Source organism: Neopsephotus bourkii, unplaced genomic scaffold (genome assembly GCF_033783945.1).
Source record: "Neopsephotus bourkii isolate Nb327-2 ecotype Australia unplaced genomic scaffold, CSIRO-AGI_Nbou_v1 NB_1572, whole genome shotgun sequence".
Lineage (NCBI taxonomy): Eukaryota > Metazoa > Chordata > Aves > Psittaciformes > Psittacidae > Neopsephotus > Neopsephotus bourkii.
The window spans coordinates 6,404,859-6,425,217 of record NW_026902048.1 but is presented as its reverse complement, the minus strand read 5'-3'; the positions used below and the strand labels follow the sequence as shown (position 1 = coordinate 6,425,217).

The 20,359-nt window shown below is 41.7% G+C and overlaps 1 protein-coding gene across 2 annotated transcripts in view; it reads right to left on the bottom strand.

Annotated features, from left to right (window-relative positions):
• Window positions 1-20,359, bottom strand: part of AGBL1 (AGBL carboxypeptidase 1) — a 285,185-nt gene that overhangs the window by 80,491 nt on the left and 184,335 nt on the right. For both annotated transcript variants that reach the window (XM_061371321.1, XM_061371322.1), the window contains one exon: window positions 7,669-7,829. In XM_061371321.1, the coding sequence (XP_061227305.1) occupies window positions 7,669-7,829 (161 nt within the window). The remainder of the gene's footprint in view (window positions 1-7,668; window positions 7,830-20,359) is intronic.

Here is a 20,359-nt window from a genome sequence, read left to right as displayed (position 1 = left end):
GGTCCTTGTGTTGGATCCAAGATGTGAGAATTCCACATAGTGAAATGTTTGATCTGAATAATATATAACTTCTACAAAAACACTCTTTCTTCTAAAGGATTGGAAGTGCATATTGCCCAGCTACCATCCTACTTACCCATTCCATTGCTGCTGCTGCCTGAAGGAAAGTACTGTATCATGTATTGGTATGAAAGATCTGTCTGTCCTCTGTTTTTCAGAAGTCTCAAAGTCTTTTGGGACTCTGGGAACACCATTTGGAAAATTTCCACAAGAAAGCAGTAAATCACCAAGATTCCTGAAATAATCTTGGTGATTTAGGTGATTTATCAAACCTTATCCTTTGGTCCATTGTTCCCACCAACCCAAACACACAAGGACTCCCACCACTTTTATACCTTCTTCATCCATACCCCGTTAATAATATTAAACAACTGAAAGCAAAGGACAGAGGGAAGCCATCAATAAAGTTGCACTGACAAAGTTGTTTCATCCTGCTATTGTGTCAGAGCTCCAAGTCTAATGCAAGTGTTATTTCCACTGCTGCTGTAGTATACATATAGTCTATATAAGGATATATATAGTCCCCTGAACCTGTCTCTTTAGCACTGTGGCATGTTCCTCTGAAATCATACCTCTGCCTGCATTCAAGTTGACCAATAACCTAAACAGTATGGTCCTCCCATCATCGTTTGTACCCTCTTATTAAAATCCTATCTATTCTGTTCCAGTGTCAGCACTACCCTGGTCTATACAAAGACCAACTCAGAGGAAAGTGTTATGACCCTCATAATACATTCTTTTGGGGGACACTTCATAAATGGGAATCACTTTAGAACCCCTGATAGCAATCAGCTTTATTTTTCTATCCCAGCATGGCCCCAGTGGCTTTCATATTTCAAGTTAGATCTTAAGGGAAAAGGACTGCAGCACTGAAATACAGATGCTCCTAATCGATACAAAAATGTCTAGTAGCAGACAGTACTATAGCAATATGCCTCCCAGAAAGGGCAGTGCAGAGCCCATTTATTCTCTGGGTATATACAAGTTCATTATCTGTAGTCCAGTCATATTCGTAGGTGTATGGTAATTTGAATAACCTCAGACAGATACGATAGCAAGCAGTGCTTTTGTGCCTGTTTGAAGTTCCTTCTATGATCTCTCTCTCTTCCATTTGCTCTTTTCCTCTCCTTCTTTTTGGCTGCTAGTAAAATCGCTACTATTAGGTATTAAATGATAGATTAATTACCTCTGAAATAAACATGAATAATTGTACCTAGCCTGGCATAGCTGAGGCTGGCATTTGATAACAACCAACAGAAGCTGTGCAGCTCCCAAGGTATTTCATAGTAATAAAAATCAATAGGAGAAAAATAGGTACAGCTCCAGAAAGTGTTAATGAAAAGTTGCTAAATTACACTGCCTCAACTATGAACAGCTACATGAAAGCCTTCTGAATACCAAATACATTCATTACAGGCTGCATTTCTTGGCTGAACCTTCCTCCAAAGAATTCACTGGGCTTGCATTCTCGCAATAACAAAGGAGAGATGCTGAAGAGTGTGGGCAAAGAAGGATGAAGGGGTAGATAGAAGAAGGTTCAGATTCTTATTTAGAAAACATGATTATCGAGGCATATAATGACAATAAAATCTAAAGCCTGTTATAGAACCAGACTAAATCGGAGGAGTTTTTTCTCTCAGTAGCAGAGACAGCAATTCTTTAGCTCACACCCCAGAGTGGCAAGAAGGTAACACTCTTTTGCAATATCAGTGTAAAAGAGCACTGGGGAGCTTTATAAGACAGTCAGGAGTTATGGCATTTCCTGAACTGATGCTAAATGGTTACAGGAACAAGACCACTCCAAAGCCAAAACCCAGCTTCAGCTACTTTTATAACTGTCACATTCTGTTAATGTCAGACTGCACTCTCACCAGTGCTACACAAAATACATTAAAAACTACTTTTGCCTCATGCTCTGCATCACCAAAGTGACACAGTAAATTCGGCTTACTTGGGTAAATGCATTTCCATAGCACTTGTCTCCCTAGCATTCAAATACAGAAATACCACATCCAAAAATGCTCATAAAGCAGTAGAAATTTCAAATTCCTTTACCAGCAATAAAACCTGTGACTAAGCTAAAACTTAGAATCAATAAATAACCTCTTCTGAAAGCTGCCACAAGGTGTTTAATGTCTACAAGATGATCAAGGTTAAGAATGCACCAGATCTTTACTTAAAGAAAAATGAAGCTTCAATCAAATGGAAATCTGAATCAAAATGGTCAAATAATTCCCGCTGATTTTTTCTCCACGGGGTTAAGTTCACTAAATGATAAAAGAGCACTTTCATCTTCAACCATGTGTCAGAGGACTCCCCTGAGCCCAATTGTTTAGTTTACCTTGGGGGACCAGATGTCACAACTGCTGGTACACCCTAACTGTGAGGTGATGGAGTATTTTGCAGGGTGAAACACTGTCTTGCATTCAAATTCTTCAGCTGAAATTTATTCCAGTTTATATAATCAAACAAAAAACAACAAGCAAGGAATGACATCCACATTCACCTAAAAGTACAGGAAGACTCAAACCTACCACTGCACACAAGTATAACACTGTATTTCTGCTACTCAAACATGTACTAAAGGTGCCCAAATGAAACGAGAATACTTTGTTCCATCTGCATAAGTTTGTTGTTTTAACTTTTCTCTTTCTTGTCTGCTTCATTTCCCCAGCTTCACTTTAGTTTGTTCTGAATCACATTTTGGCCACGTAGCTTAAACAATGAGGGGAATTGCTTGCACAGCCATAATCACGGAAGGTGCATCGTAGTGAAAAGATGGGAAATCCAACTGCTCAATACTACCCAGGATGACAATGGTGCATCGATGTGGTATAGAAGAAGAGCAAGCACAGTCCTAAATGATCTGCAAATCCCTCTTGTCAATTCAAAGATTTGCCATCCATACACTGGCCAATCTAACTCTGCTCAATGTATGGAAGAGTTAGATTCTATACACTGAGCAGAAAAGATTACATCTTGTCAAAGGACCAGAGCAGTGATTAAGCTTTCTGCTTTTGATTAATAGCAGAGTTAGACATATTTACCATGTGGGGTGGAGAGAGATTTGGCTCTGCTCAAGAAAGGTAAGGAATGATGAAGAAACAGAGGAGACAAATAATATCTAAGTCAGCAGAAAGTGCATAATGACCTCGCAAAAGCCTGTCTCAACATATAAGATGTGTCTCACGAACATATGGCTACAACTGCTGCAATGTATGCAAAACATCTCCTAGCACAACCAAAAGGGCAGAGAAAAAGAAAATCAAGGACTGCGCCACCAGTTCAAACCACAAGGAAGAAGGGGAGGATACCTACAGAGAGGATTGTTCTTGCTTTCTCTGTCTCTCAAACCTGCTTTAAGTGAACAAACAGTCACTTCCCATCCTCTTTGTGGTCATGACAAATGTGAAGTTACCTGGACAGCACTGACTTAAAACCTAATTGCTTTTACAGCAAATGAGGCATGAAACCTATTATCAAAAACATGATGTCCGAAGTAAAAGCTGGCATTTCATTTTCCCAGCAGAGAGCTTCTGAATGCCAGAACTGACTGCAAGGCACAGTGGGAAGCCGGAACCCCAAAATTAGTGATTCTTCCAAGGGCACAGCAATAGCATTCTTATGAGGCCAAGTTTGAGAGAGGGCAGAATAAAAAGCCCATAGGAGCACTTGACACATCTCTTTGTTTTTTGAAGATAGCTGCAAAGCCCAAAAAACTCTCCCCATATCTGGACTTTGACCTTGGCAGAGTGATCCAGACGACGAATCCTAGTCAACACTGGTGGAGAAAGGGCTGTTTGATGCAGAAAAGCACCTAAATATCACTTATGAAAAGCAAAGCCACAAGCAACTAAGCCATTAAGTAGTTTTTATTTGCAGTGTGAGGGTGATAATGCCTGAATAAGCGAGAGGGAATATGAAGTGTCCCAGGAGAACGGGGTGCTAATTAATAGACTGACTAATAACCTGGATGAATTCAACCCCTCACCATTGCACACTATAGCTCCAATTTATCTTATATATACATTGCATCTTATACTTTCTCCGCCTTTTGGCATGTTCATGAGACAGCTGCCATATAGACATGTTGAAGACATGAAGACACAGAGCTGTGAGATCAACTACATGATGTCCAAGGATTTAGTGGTTTTAGGAGAAATACTCTATCATTCCATTATCCCCACTGATGGAAGCTCAGCCCCCTTTTACTTAGTCTCAGATTCGGCTATTTTGCTACACTGCCTCTGCTGCAAACTTATTCCAGCAGTTACTCCACTCATGTTTGCAAACGATTTTGTTTACAGCTCACACTTTAGGGGAAAGGCAGACTGTAAACTGGGGACAGGAAGGAATCCTTGCCTGTGTAACCAAACTGTATTTAGTTAGGTCTGCAAAAACATTTCCTCCGCCTTTCTTCAAATCATTGGAGAGAGTACACTGAACACAATGGACCTGAGCTGATGTGAGAAATCCTCCATTCACACAAGACGCCTCCATTTGACCAGTCACTTCCCTGACAGTTATTACCTTGCTCCAATTTACTGACCACTGACTCTGACAGAGCTATATAGAGTGCACAGCAAATAGTTTATTCCAGGGAAGCAGGCAGAGTCCAGCCTGCTCCTTCATTCCATTACAGCAGTGGGGAAAGAATAAGGCTGCAAAATACCCAGAGCAGGGACAGCCTGAAGAGGAAAATTAAAAGACACATACAGTTATAAACCTTGACAGGTGAAAATGTTTGCTGTCGGAGAGAGATGCTGAGATGCCAAGTCAATGCCACACATACCAGACACGAGGGCAAAGAGAGACAAATGGAGGACATGAACTGCAGGGATTTCACAACAGATCAGACCTCTGGCTCCAGAGCTTTTGATCTGTGTACCTTTGCAATAAGATTTTTCATCCGGGAGTCAGCTATATCCAGTGCTGAATTAACTTTTAGTCCATGCCTTGATCTGCCACACAGAGTATGACAGAGATGGGCACTCAGAAACACGTATTTAGGAAACACATTAGATTCTTTTCCCAGAAAAGATTAAGTAGTCAGAGCCATTGTTTTCCACTTAAATATCTATCTGACATCTCATTTCCCGGGACCAGGACAGTGCAGACTTATGGAACAAGGACAGCCTGCAAGGTGTTTAAAGCCACCACTGCTCACTATGCAATTCATGTGAGAAAGAGGTAAGAGCCCAGACTTTTCCTGTGTACACCTGAAGGATGCCCAGGTCTGACTCTGACTCTCAAAGGTACACAAAAATTGGGGTGTTTTCAATCCCATCTTCTCATCCTTTCAGAATCAGAGAGTATAGAAAGCATACAAGGATGCTGTGCATTTTTGTGGTAACCACTAAAGATGACAAAGGTAGTTTTAAACTATAAATATTTCACTCTCCTTAAACCCATTAAGATAAGTCTAGTCTAGGAAGCAGCAGAGCATAGTTTCCATTGATGTAGGTACCCCTCAGCTTCCTCCAGAAAAATGTATTGATGCAGAATTAGCTGCCCTCCTGCCCAGTACCAGTATGCTTTCTATATTCTGCATTCTTCCATTGGCTCCAGTAGTGCTCCTATTCCCACTAAAATCAAATCATACCATTCTCTTGGCAAGACTCACAGAAACCCAGGAGCAAAGTATTAATTTTCTGACTCAGAATCAACTTTCTACACAATAATTTCCCATGAATTATTTATTTTTAAGAAAGAATATGCTAGCAAATCCTTTGGTACCTCCATCTGCCTTCCTCTGACCTTCTGCAATGAGCTGCTTCAATATGACATATCTAGGTGGGATTAAACAATTCAGCTGTTTACCTGCTCTACAAATGAATGGTAACACATTGCACCTAAGCTACTCAAATTCCACAAACCTGCAATTATACCCAGTTGAGTGAAAATGAGCAAGTACACTGTCACATTGCCTTTCAGCAGTGACATTGCATCCCTGGATGCCATGGAGGTACTCACTAATTTTGGGCAGACTTGAAGGGGTACAAAGCTTTGCTTTCAGCTCCTATGGACACATTTGGAACCATATGGGAGTCTTACAAATAAGGAAACTTTTCTTTTTTTTTAGCATCTTAGAAATTATTTGTAATTAGCCAGCTTTTTATTTGGGTACTGATCAACTAACACACGATATTGGGAAAATGGAATGAATTCCCATTAATATACAACTAACTAAAGGAAAAGTAACAGAAGACTATAAAGATCAGGGAAATGCTCACTGAGTTATTGTGAGCAGATGGCTTTTTATCAGTGCCTGAGACTAGTCAGGGTTCAATGTTTTTCTTCCCTTAAGTTATTGTCATGCAAAGGCCCTTCTAGTCCCAGTTCAAAACTGAGAGTTTGATTTATAATCCCAAAACCATCCACCTAGCCAGGCTCCAGTAATTGTCTCTAATGACATAGCAGTGATTTGTTGGATGGCTGTCCCCAGCATGGATGGTGTTTAGCATTTGCCTTAATCACTTCATTTATACGTTCACATGTACAAGTGAGCACAGATAATCCGAAGGAATGTCTCTGCGTTTCAGCCCTCTCTTTTCATTGTTCCTCATAAACATTAAAAGCTGCAAACAAGCTTGTAAGAACAGTTTTTGGCATGAGGAACAGGTGGTGGTAATGTCGGTTAAGTATTCCTGCAGGGGGAAGACTGGAAGCCTGCTATAAATTATGGGGGCATTTCTGCAAGTGGAAAACTTGCTTTTCATTGATGAAGCTGAGAGAACTGTGTGATGACAAAGCCATTGGGGAGCTTCAAATCATATCACATCACTAAGTTTTCTTTCCCCATTTGTCTTGGAAAAACATTATCACAAGCACATGTGCTTGCACATCACACTAAGTGATGGTGGACTAGAAGGAATTTCTGCTTCACCACAGATTCAAGCTCAAAACTCCTATATTCTGACACCTACCCAGGTCAGATTCCTGTTATAATGGTGCAACCTTGCTTAAATACATCCTTCCATTGAATATAGAAAACAAACAAATAATGAGTGGGATCATGATGACTTCTTATGCATCAAAAAGTCACAAATCTTTGCTCTCACCATCTACAGGTCTATTACATGAGGAGAAGAGGAATTTATGGGAGTATCCTTGCAGAATCAGGCCTATCAAATCACCCTATCAAAGTCCTTTTCTAATCTGGAACATTTGTTCCCTACCCTGTAGCTCCTTAGAGAACGCCTGTAAGAAATCCTCTCCATGGAGGATCTGAGGTGGACAGAACACCACCTGACACTCCAGTAAGCAGATAAATGTTTCCTGTTGAGGCATTTTCCTGGGGCAGTACTATCCACCTATGCTCTGTTAATCAGTTTTGATGGGGAAATTGAAATTCACTGGCAAATAGAAATCACATTCTTTCCTTTCACCTGTTTAACCACATAGATGGCTGCAGGGCATGGAACCAGTATTTTAGTAGCTTCTTTGGGAGTCAATTGTATCTTCATTTCCTATTGCTCTCAATCACCCCAGTTCCCAAAATGCAAATCTCAAGACATACTTAGTCCATTTGTGCAGATTTAAACCCAAAACATATCCCCACTAACTTGATTCCCACAGGAGAGCCCTCTGAATACTATTATCACTGACCTTTGTGTCCGGTCTGTTATCTCCTCGTCCAGGTCTAGCAGGAGTGCTGCCTGAGTCATCACCTTCTTGCTGCAGGGCAGGGATTTGAGGTGCAGAATGAGCAAACCAAGGCAAAACTTGCTTCCCATCTCCTCCAGCTCTTGAGTTCCCAGCTGCAGGCCCTGATGGAGACAGGGGGAAAGTGTCAGTGCTGAGTGCACATTTTACAAGCACCTGGAAAGGGTCAGGCTTGTTTTGCAGAAGCTGCTCCTTCAATTCTGAATTAGGGGTTTGTTCACATTTGCCACACGTGGAAATTTGCCCTCCAGATTCATTTGCAAATTAACTGACAGCACTTGGTCTACAGAAGCCATTGTAAAATAGCCTCTTCTTTACAAACTAGGAAACAGACGCAAACAGTTTAAATAGTTTAACTGCCTCCACTACATCTGCAGAAGTCCTCTGCTAAGAATTAGGCCCCAGGAGGATCTGGCTGTAAATCCACTTTTATAAATCATTAAGACTCATTTTTTCTTTCTCTCTATGGGCAAGTTATCTCCGTGAGCAATGGGGAAAAATGCAGGTCCCATAACTGTAAACACTGGGCAGTGGCAAAGACAAAAAGGGAAACAGGGAGGGGGGAGAAAGAGGGAAGAGATCCTTAACAAGTTATGAATTGTTTTTTAAGGAAATCAATTGCAAAGTAATTGCAAAATAACACACACCTCTAAAGAATTTCTATTAAACGCTGATGTTTCTCGAGCAGAGACAAGCAAAGACAGAGAAGCACAAACAGGGTTTGGATTATCAACATCATCTTTCAAGGGAGGACTCCTCCAAGCTGTGAATCCTCACTTGGATGGACCCTGATTATGAATAGTTTGTGCTTAGGGTTTTTTTTTTCAGTAATTAAAAAATAAAATAAAGATGTAGCAAAGAAGAAACACACCAAGGGCCCGCATAGCAGGAAGTCAATGTAATCAATAGCAGTTTCATGCAAGCAGTGAGAGGGCAGGAGAAAAATAAAGCTCACATACACTAAAAAGAAACTAAGAAACTGAAAAGATTCCTCATTTTTAGCATTAAGTGACCACATCATATGTCTTTAGTGCTAACACATCAGAGGCTGAATCAATTGCTGCCTCTGTCAATATCAGCCCTATGTGCTTTTGCATCATGAAACATCTCTGCAGTCAATCTTCTGATGGGAGCTCCAGCTCCATTTCCAGCACTGTTTCCCCAGTTAAAGAGTCCCAGCTCACAGTCCTGGAACTTGCACAGTGTGAGCTCCACGCCAGCATGCCTGCACTTGACTCTCTACCAGGTATTTGATAGTGGATATCTTACAGGTAATGAAGCTGTGTATGTCTGTAATCGATGACAGGAGGCTGAGCTCTGATCTCACAGTGAGATTATAACTATAAAGTTGTTGCATTTATAAAGTACTTTGGGATCCTTGAATCTGAGCAGCTCTCTCATCCTGAAATGTTATTTCTAAGCCAAAAACACACAAGTGGATGGAAGAAGGAAGAGATAGATTTCTCACATACACATCTGCAGCTCTCTTATAAATAATTGTTAGGAATTTTTTCCTAGAGGACAAACTACCACTTCATCTCTAGTGGATCCAGCACATGCAAATATCATCTGCCATTACAAATACCCTGTCCGATAGCTAATATGTTTTCCTATAGTAAAGATATTGCAATCTTGTTTCCTTTCTGAGATCCTGTGAGCAAAGCATGAATCTGTAATTATGATGATGAACATGAACAGCACAAAACAATACAGTGTGCAAACATATCCTGAGTGGTCAGACAACTGGGTAAGCACAAGACCTGCCCCGAATAGCACACAAACAAGCTGAAAATACATAGCATCACTGCTAGGCAGGGTCTAAGGTCTCTGGAGAACTGATTTCTGCTCTCAGAACATTCTCTTAAGTATTTTTATTGCAAATCTCTGGCACTATTTCTCCTCTCCATACTATTCACCTCCATTGCAAACTTTGCCAAGCAAAATCATGGTACAATGAAATATAGCAATAATTAATAACAGTAAGAAAACAGGGAGAGGCTTATGGGAACTAAGGGCCATTAATGCAAAATGATGAGAGTGCTTAGCAGCTCTGCATAGATTCCTAAATGTTTTATTATTTTGCTTTAAAAGAGTTAAGGTATTTTAGTGTGGCAGTTACAATCAGCAGGCAGAAGTGGTGACATTCCTGAACAAAAATATGTCATTTCAACAGCAAAAGAGTTCTTTTCTCAGGGGCAAAGAATACAAAGAGCGTCTCGTGGCTTTCCCTGGGGTGCACCTCAGGGTCTGGCTTCCAAGATCATGACAACATCCTAAATACCTATCAATCCAGGAGATGCGAATAGTGACTGTGCAAAAACTCAGCCTGTGGCTTTACGATTCCCTGGAGCTTTATTGAAGATATGAAGAGGCCTTAAGAAACTATGAGCAGAGAAATAATAATAATAAAACCATAATATACCTCAGAAGCCTCAGACAGCAATTGCTCATGACTGAAGTTAGCTGTTGTACAACAGACCCATAGTGCTTTGATACCAGACAGCTCAGGACTAGCAGCTGGAAACCTCAGCTAGAGTATTCCTTGTTAACATACTTTATTCACTTCAAACATAGACTTCTTTTTTAACTCAGATCATTCTCTCCCTCTCCTTCCTCCCTCCCTCCTCATCTCTTATCAGGGAGTGGAGCTGGAGGTGCATAGCATGACTACCACTAAACTGAAGCTGTTGACAGGTCTGACACAGCAAACTAAAGCTACTGATGGCATCTACCAGTGATGCAGGAGCTTCAGAGTAGTGGTTAGCAGTCAGAACTTCAGAGTAGTGGTTAGCAGTCCGTTCCACTTCCATTGCTGAAAGGGATGCCTGGCCTTCAGGCACTTCCCTTGTAGTTGTGTAGCACAAACAGCTGTAAAAGATTTGATATTGTACTTACAACTCAGAGTTGTGGAAATACGCTAAAAGAAATGCAAGAAAGAAGAATCAAACAGTGCAAGTGGTGCACTGTAGTTTGATTAAGAAGCCGGTAGGAAGCACACCTCCATGGCAGTGAAGCTGTCATGTTTTGACATGTAGTGATGGTATGTGGTCCATTTGCTACAGCTGTACAGGAGGAAGCTGCTCTGCCTGACAGCATCTCCCCTGCAGTGTCCTGCCAGCTTGGATTCTCAGTGACCCCGTCTTTTTCTCCAGCACAATGCTTTTCATCTCTGTCCTCCTTCAGACATCTCTATGTGAGCAGTGGAGCATAGTGCATATCTTCCAAGCCGGCAGAATCTAAACAAATTCTGAAGCAGGAAACAGCATCTCTGCATTAGAAAGCTGCAGACAAGCTGATCAGTCATAATCAGTTCACCCTCAGAAACATGTTAACAAAACTACCCTACTTTGAAGATCAGTCCACATGTCCACAGTTTATGCTCTCTGTAACACGAAAGCACCAGTCTGGACCAGCATCAGCTTGATGCATCTTGCTCCACTGCACAGTACAAATTAGTCCCATGGGCTCTGTCATGCAGTCTTTTGCAGGCATCATGTTAAGGGATAACAGGTCAATTGTTTCCTGGCTATTACAGAGAATAATGGAGCTAAACAACTTTTCCTAATACCTTTTTACATTTGCATACTGCAACAGGCAGCAGGGGAGGAGGTGACACCTAGTAACAGTCCAAAGTTTTGGATATATTTATCTTCATAGGAAGAAACAAATTCCAGAGGCAGAGGACACAGCCAATCAGATGTATGAAACAGGCACTTAGTCTATTAACACTTGGTCTCATTAAACTAATTTCTTGCCTTCTCTGCCAAAACTGATGCTAGCATAACTGCTGGGCCAGAAGGATACTCACCTGCATCTCATAATTGGCACTCTCACTGTAACAGGAAACTGGAAAACAGGAAGATGAGCTATTTCTTGACTTATCATTTGGCCACCATGTTGTCAAAACAAATTTTCCTAAACAAAATTGATCAAATCATACTGGAAACACAGTTCATTAACACTCAGCACTGATGCACCAAATAAATACCTGCAACTAAATGTTTCCGATATCTCTTGACTTGCCCTCAGAATACTTCACAGGCTAAATGACAATGCAGCAGAAAAACTTTGTTATTCATTAACTCATATGCCTTAAATAGTCCTGCAGCCAAAGGCAGCAATAGTTTCATAACACAGATATTATTGAAGGAGGTGGAAGGACTCCAAAAGTTAAATTAGAAATTTCTCCACAAGGGTAACCAGAGCTACAACAAAATTATAGTTGGGAGATGCTAATAAACACAAGCAGACAGAAGATTTCAGAGGGATCAATGGTTTCCTAGGAGGGATCTTTGGCAATGCAGCACAGCCACTTCAGCAACCTCTCCCACTTTTGGTCGCTGTTCAGTCCTTGGGGCAACAGCTTTTCCCTGCAACCTTACTTTCAGTCAATACCTATACATACACACTTACAGAATATTCCCTGCATCTCAGTAGCTTTACACATGCACAATGGTTATGCCCTAAGGCTGGGTATAAATAAATCGACAGTCTGGTTTCTCACTAATTCCATCAGTGAGCTCTCCCTCAGAATACTAACAGCAACTATTTGGAGGCTCTAGAGGACAAATCAGAGAACTGAATGAAACATTTGGTGCCTGGTGTCTGCAGCCTTAATTTTAGCTTGGGCCAACCCTGAAGGTTACTGGCCTTTCAACCCGTGGCTGAAAGTATTCAGACACATACCAGCTATTTAGACAGCTAGGACAGTAGGGAATAAGCCAAGTTTTCTTGTGCTCCAGAGATCCCTTTGGATCAGGTATGCAGGAAAAACAGATAAGGTGTAGGGGATGGGAACCTGGGCTAAAAGATTTGAAGAGGATTAAGTAAGTAGAAAAGGCTGAAGGAGCATGGAAAAAAAACAGGCTAGCAGGAATTTTTAGAAAGAAAGATGAGAGGGATGGGAGTTAGAGACAGAAGATAAAAGGAAGGGAAAGATAAAAGGGTAAGAAAGAAGGAGGGGGTGTTGAGGTCAATGGATGCTGATATAGAGGAATGATAACAAGAAGGAAGCTAATGGAAACCTCTACCCACTTCTCACCCTTGGAGAGGCGTGCCCTGCTCTGAATGTCTGTCCTCATTTCAGCTGGTACTTTGGCCACATGGCGAGGAAGCAAGGCCTAGCTTGCTTTGACACCCCTCACAAAACTTCTGCTTTTGGCTGAGCAGAGCTCTTGTGCATAGAATCAAAGAAGTAGTTGCTGTTTTAATCACTCAAATGGACTCTTTCCCTGGTTAAAGACATACATCTTTATACCGGCAACTCTGTTCACGAGATGAGTGAGAAGATGATGTACCTTCTCTGATCTGCTGGAGGAAGAGTCCTGAACAACCTGCTCATAGGAGAACTGGTGATTTAGCAAACAAAAACTAGTGGCTAGCAAAACAATTATTTAGATGATGAATTATTCTCCAGGTCTATTGTGGGGAAGGGTTTCCTCCTTCTTCCCACTGTGCTGACTAGCTATTAGTCTGACATCCCCATCTCCATATGTTTCCCTCACAGTATTCCCACAGAAGTCTCCCTGTCCTTTCCCAGTGCAGGAATCTGCATTGTTTCACAGTGACAAGAGTGTGCCAGTTTCTGATCTAAGGACTGCAAACAGTTGTGGGAAGGAGAAGTTTGCCTGCACCACCTGAGGAAGAAGAGTCTTTTGGATGTGACAGTCCAGAGGGCAACCTTTTGACAGCAGAGCTAACAGAAACCATGGGCAATGCTTTTTTGTTATTATTATTTATTTAAAATGAACAAAGAAACACAAAACCTCAAAACCCAACATACAAATTCCTAAAGGAAAGCAAATGCTGCTCCAGGATACTTAACTCTCCTACTTGGCAGATAGGGAACAGAACCAGGGAATTGTTCAAAGTCATGCAGTGATTCTGGGGCAGTATGAGGGAATAGTGACAATTACATTGGTGACAATCGAGTGCTTTATTCAAGAAAGCACCTTTCTTCCACATGCTCCCAGTATTTATAACAGGTAAACTGGTATCACCCCATCTGAAGCCTTAAAATTTCATCAGGAGTCTACCTGTTACTTTCTCTCACAGGCATGCTTTTTCCTGCTACCTGAACACTGTGGAATCTGGAGCAAGTCACAGACAGGCTATAGCCTGGAGGTATCTGGAGATTGTGAGGTGGGCCTCTAAGTATGTCTCAGAATCTGTGTCAAATGAATTAACTGTTAAAAGCAGTCTGGGAAAGCAAGAAGCTGAAATTTTGCAAGTCCTAAATTGGCAGCCTAATCCCTGGATCATTTTTCCTCTGCCTACTTCCACTTAAAAGTTTGCCTGCATAAATAACTTCAGTGAACAGAAAAGTGAACAGAGAACACTTGGTCCATCCAAGCCTTATATTCAGCCATGAATTTACCCAGTTTAGATTCTAGTCTGCTCTCATGAGACCTCACCTGAAGTACTGTGTACAGTTCTGGTATCCTCAACATAAAAGGTCAAGCAACTGTTGGAGCAAGTGCAGAGAAGGGCCACAAGGATGATCAGGGGACTGGAGCACCTCCTGTATGAAGATAGGCTGAGAAAGTTGGGGCTGTTCAGCCTGGAGACTGCGTGGAGACCTCATAGCAGCCTTCCAGTATTGGAAGGGGGCCTACAGGGATGCTGGGGAGGGACTCTTCATTAGGGACTGTAGTGATAGGACAAGGGGTAACGGGTTAAAACTTAAACAGGAGAAGTTTAGATTGGATATAAGGAAGAAGTTCTTTACTGTTAGGGTGGTGAGGCACTGGAATGGGTTGCCCAGGGAAGTTCTGAATGCTTCATCCCTGGCGATGTTCAAGGCCAGGTTGGACAGAGTGTGAGGTGTCCCTATCCATGGCCAGGACGGTTGAAACTTGATGATCTTAAGGTCCTTTCCAACCCTAACTCTTCTACGATTCTATGATTCTGTATTTTACCATGGGTGTAAAATCATTTTCTAATCCTGACTGATGATCACCACATGCCTTGGAACAAAAGGATTTGTGCTACTTACAACTTTATTCTGGCTAATGTAAATGCCAGTGCTGTTCACAAAACGTCTAACCTGCTTTAAACATTTTTAATAAGGTATTTGTCTTCATAATACCACCCACTAAGGGGATCTTCAGGTTAATTATGTGTCACATAAAGAATCAATTGTTGCGTCTTAATTTCACGAAATGACCACATAGTCTTGTATTACATTACACAACATCTTGTTATTTTTGTGTGTGGCTTTAAAGTATTTAAATTAACAATACCGGGAACTTCCAGAGTAGTTTGTATGTTAAAATTCACTGTGCTATAAACTGCAATGAAGGAAACCTTACAGCCTGTCCCTCTCACCCCAATAAAATACATGCTATTCTTCCTATCAGAGAGGTGATGAAAATATGTATTGACCAAAATAACACAGCAAGGATAGTGTGCTTTTATTCCCCATTCAAGATGAGAGCCCGGGGATCACTTTTGCACAAACACAAGGAATGAAGTACCAGAGCAGATTTTAGTGAGAAGCTAACATAGCATGACCCAGATATTGCCCTTGTTGCCCCAGCCTGACAACACTGTCCCACATCACCTCCATCATTCTGCTCCCACACCAGCACATCATGAGGACAAACAGGCCAGTGAAACTGACAGCAATGTTACGTAGAGGAGAATCCAACAGAGTATTGAGCCCTGCTTCCTGCTATGCTGCTGCCAAACATCTACTCCCTGCAAAGCCTCTCCCAGTACAGCGCTCAGTGTTACTTCTGCACCCTGCTGCACTCTGCACTACCATGGCTTTATTCCTTCCCTTTGTAACTCAGGAGCTCTAGCATCCCTAATGCCTTCCGTGTACTGAAGCTGCCTTTCAGGCCACTAAACACTTTAATCTGCTTCCTCTAGCCCCTCTTTGTCTCTTACAAAAGAAATGACCCATAACAAACACAGTACTCCACAGGAGTTATTACCATTCAAATCTACAGGAATATTATAACATCTTCCAAGTCTACCTCTTTCTTCACACATGCAGCTTATTCACTTCTTTCTTTATTGCTGCTGCTGCACATGGCACAGACATCTTTATCAAGTTGTCTTTATAATAGCTACTTATGTTTTCCTCAATGGTTAGAGCTAATTCAGAGGCCTACCATGTGTCTGAATGCTTTAAAATATTCCTTCAAACATGCTTTATCCTGCCACAGCCCATGTTTCATCTTCCATTCTAGCACCCAGAATCTTTCAGCCCTCCTTCTCACTGTATAATTTGTTTCAGCTGCAAACAGTAAATATTATTATCTTACTGTTCTCCATGCCTTCCAGTCATTAAAACTATAAATACTGACCAGCACTAATCCATCAAGTGGTAGCTCAAGTCACTTTACCATCAATTTCTTTCCATCCCAAGGATGCCTTATGTATTCTACCTACTTTCTCCAGCCTTTTATCTAGGATTATGACTATACAAACAGTTCTTTTGTGCCTCACTTCAGAACTCCCAACATCTCTTGATGCCTTTTTTCACAGAAGGCTTTTTGTCAGTTCTGATTCATCTGGGATGCCCAGCAACCCAATCTGCATGAAAATTATGCAGTTCACCCTTGAAAGCCATGGGTAAAACTTCATATGCCATTTCACCTTACTCCTCTAACCTGTGTACCTCTTTCAAAAATAATCCACCCTATTATCAATCAATTATTAATACTCTCAGTCACTGGGTTTCCTTATCCCTGTGTTACCCCAGTGCCTGTAGTTCTGGGTTTGGTGGTTCTCTCATGCCATGGAGTTTTTAAACAGAAGGAATCATAAATAGCACCACGTTAATCGTGTTTAGACAGTTATCTATCGAGTCTGCTGGCCATTTATAATGATTCCTTTTCAGTAGTTCAAATCTTTTGCTTGTTAAGTTCTTTACAACTCTGACAGGAAGAAAACCTGGGCTTCATCTGATTCTGTGAGTTATAAGCTTAGTTAAATATAAAATAACACAGCAGATAACTTGTAAGCATTGTCTTTGTGTGTAAACCATCCAGTGTCGTCCCACAGCATCCTGCTCTGTTCCCATCCTGGCTGCCTACCAGCATACTCACATATTCGTAGCTCCAAGGAAGCACAGATTCATCCAAATCTCAGCCTATGCAATCTCTGCTGTTCCAGTCCTGAGGGTCCCATATTTTTTCCCAGAACTTTTTGATCATGCCTTGAAGCATACTACTTTCTTCCAGATTTAAGTCTGCTTTCCAAACTTATTCCCTTTTGCCAACTGCCTCAGAGCAGAGCTTCCACCTGGACGTGGTTTTCTTGCCCGGATCACATCACATGCCACATGCCAGTTTCCATGGTGGAATAACTACATGCACATATTCAGAAGGGATTATCCTGAGACCCTCTGTGTTGGTCTCCTTAAGAACTTACTTCAAATAGGTCCTCACACCGACATCCACAGGTGAGTGGCAAGGACACAGAACCATCTATAGCTCTGCACCTTCCTTTCCCACTTCAATTTGCATTACCCTAAACGTATGTCCATCCCCTTATGTTGATACAAATCAAGAGCTATCTGCAACTTTTCTTCTAAATTATAAATGGCTCCCCCCAGGCTAATTTCTTTCTTTCATATCACAAATTCTCTTTGGTCATCTTCAGCAAACACCATCAAAGCTGGCTTCTCCACCTATCACTCCATGCAACCTCAGGATCAGTGACAGGAAGCAGCTGCGATTCCACAATTTGTTGTATTAGCACTTCTAAAACAACAAAGAAGTCATTGATTTTCCAAGCCAAAGGCACATAGGAAAGCACAGAAAGCACCTATGCCCATTCATATCAGAGAGGACAGAGACATTTCATGGCAGAGAGCTTCCACCAGCCGAACTGCTCCCTTTGAAGCTGAAGGATGGGAGTACAAGCAGGAGCTTGCTGGCTGTTTTCTTACAGGTGTCAGTATAATCATTCTGCCACAGAACCCTTCTTGCAGCTTGTGTCATTTGACAGAAAAATGGACAACAACAGTGAAAATCTGACTGTTTCTTTTTTCCCTTTCTTTTCAATACCCTGTACTAACCACTGAAGGAATGGCTGATAACACCAAGGGTAATTCAGGCAAAGGTGCTCCAGGACTTTCTTTGTTGTCTGCTCTGATTTAAAACAGGTTCAGTTAATGAATGTGTAATATGATAATACCATATAAGGAGTTAAAGAGTACATGAGAAAGGTGGGTCAAAAACAGACAGCCCAAGAGCAAGTCACTGATCATGCTCTTACAAGGCTGGGTTAGGTTAGGAAGGACATCCTACAATGAGGCCTGGGGATGGGGTCTCCACAATCAGAAATCAAACATCAGGAAAGTTCTCTCAGGTGAAGCAGCTTCCACCAACTGCTAAGCAGGGTTTACAGGTCCACAGAGTCAAAAGGCTCATTTTATCACCAGCTGGTACAAAGTAAACTGACAGCCACGAAGAAGGCTGATGGATATTTGTACCTTAAATTTGGCTGGGGAAAAATCATTAAAAGCACAACAAAACCAGATCAAAACAGAAGCTTCTACTTTATTACGGGAGAGGTGAACCTGTGGTGCTTGTCCATGAGGACTGACCAGCAACATGCAAATGATTTTAGATATTTGGGTTTGTTTACCAAGGAGGAGAATCAGAGCTGGCAGTTGGATGCAGACTTTTGCCAACCACCTATAAGCCTTTCCCCTGTGTAATCCCACCAGCACAGGCTCAGTTTAACATCTCCACTTACTGTGCTTTTGGAGAGAAAGAGAAAAAGAAATCAGCTCTTTGAAGCCTGTAACTAACAGACTGAAGAAAGGAAGACAAGATCAGAGAGACAGAGCTGGGGTGAGGGAGAGGCAGCTCTTTCTAGCAAGTGGGATAACTGACGTGACTCACACAAAAGCAGCTTATGCTTCCTCTTGTTCTGCTGTGGATATTTCCATGTTGGCTTTTTCAGAGATGGAGACCAACAGGAAGCAAATGCATAGCAGCTGATAAATGCTTCACCTCCTACAGCATTAGGTGAGAAGCATAAAGGCCTTGTAAAACTAAACTACAAGTCTCCAAGTCTTTGAAAACCTACTGACTGCTCACAGCAAAGCAGCAAACCTTTATCAGCGGAGAAGATGCTGACTCCAGATTAGAGGCTTTCAGGTTTTCTCATCTTGCAGCTGTATCACCTGGGGAAATTTGCATAAGAACAAGGTGCCTTTTTCTTCAACTTGTTTTTATGATTTCTACCAAAAATGATAATCCTCTGTTTGTGACACTGCAATCATTTCGACTGCAATCAAGTGTTTTGTCCAAAAGGAGGATTACTGCTTCAGTTTAGTGAAGTATACAAACTTTCAGAGGAACAAAGCGGCCAGTTTCCAAGCAAATGACCTTGATAATGGAGAACAAAAGAAAGCAAAGGTATAAAAACAACACTATGTATGATCAGATCTACCACTTCCAAGAGGCATCTGGTGTCCTTTAAGCTCATAAAACCTGGTACTTCCTATAGGTGTTTGTACAGTGGAAATGGAAAAAGTGGCAAAAGGCTTTTTTTTTTGTTGTGCCACTCTCATTTTTTCTTTGACAAGCTAGCAATGTTTTAAAACTAAACATCAGACACACGCACATAGAAAACCCACTGCAGGGCACAACTTCCTCCCCTTAGCAGTGCCCTGTGAGGAGGAACATCACTGCACATGGTGCTGAGTGTCAAACAACTGGCTTAACATTGTGCCTCTGGCAGCTGCTCTGAAATCCAAAGAACAAACAGTTAAAAAAAGCCTTTGTTTTCCTGCTTTTTTCTTGTAAGAACATAATTTATCATGGCTCTCCACAGAACAATTTGCATGGGATTACCCACAGTGCACTGCATCATGATAATACACATCAACCTCTGATGCATGTTAGACTGACAGTTAAAAATCTGTCAAACGAGGAAGAAACGATACAGGAACATGATGATGTAAGACAGGACTGTAAACGTTCTGCACTTGTGCAATCTGCCAAAATTCCATCTAAAATTGGCCTGAGAGAGAGAACAAGAGTATTGTGCACTCAGAACAGCTTTAGGGAATGCTCCCAACTCAAGCAGAAAACAATACCTGACTAAGACACGGATGTAATCACCAAGGAATGGAAAGCACAACAAACCAGAGCTAAGAGCTGAGGAGGAGGCAAGGAGAGATTTTCTTCATTTCTTTGATTTCCCACCAGGCAGCAACCTGGAGGGAATATTCCCTCTTGCTCATCCAAGGATGGTTCGATTCACTGCACTTCACAACGTACATTCGCTCATACCGCCTCCTGCTCCTCTCCAAACCCTATTGCATCTTCTGATGTTGATAGAAATCCTTAATAGATCCTGGACAGCCTCTGTGTTCCAAAGTGGCTGTCCTGAAACACTGAGCCCCAGGGCTGTATCAGTCACTGAATCCAAACTGCCGGTACCTCATTCCTGCAGTCACGGATGGGTACTCAGCCCTTCAGCAGACTTCACCAAGGGAACATAGGCATCTCAACATTTTCTAGCATCGGTCTTGCACTCTCCCATAGGAAAGAGCCACAGGAATACCATATCAAATGTTAAGTCTCCCCTTCAGTCAATTCCACACACTGTTTTCCTAGTAATTCAAGTAATAGATATCTCTCCTCAAATCCCTAATGGAGGGATA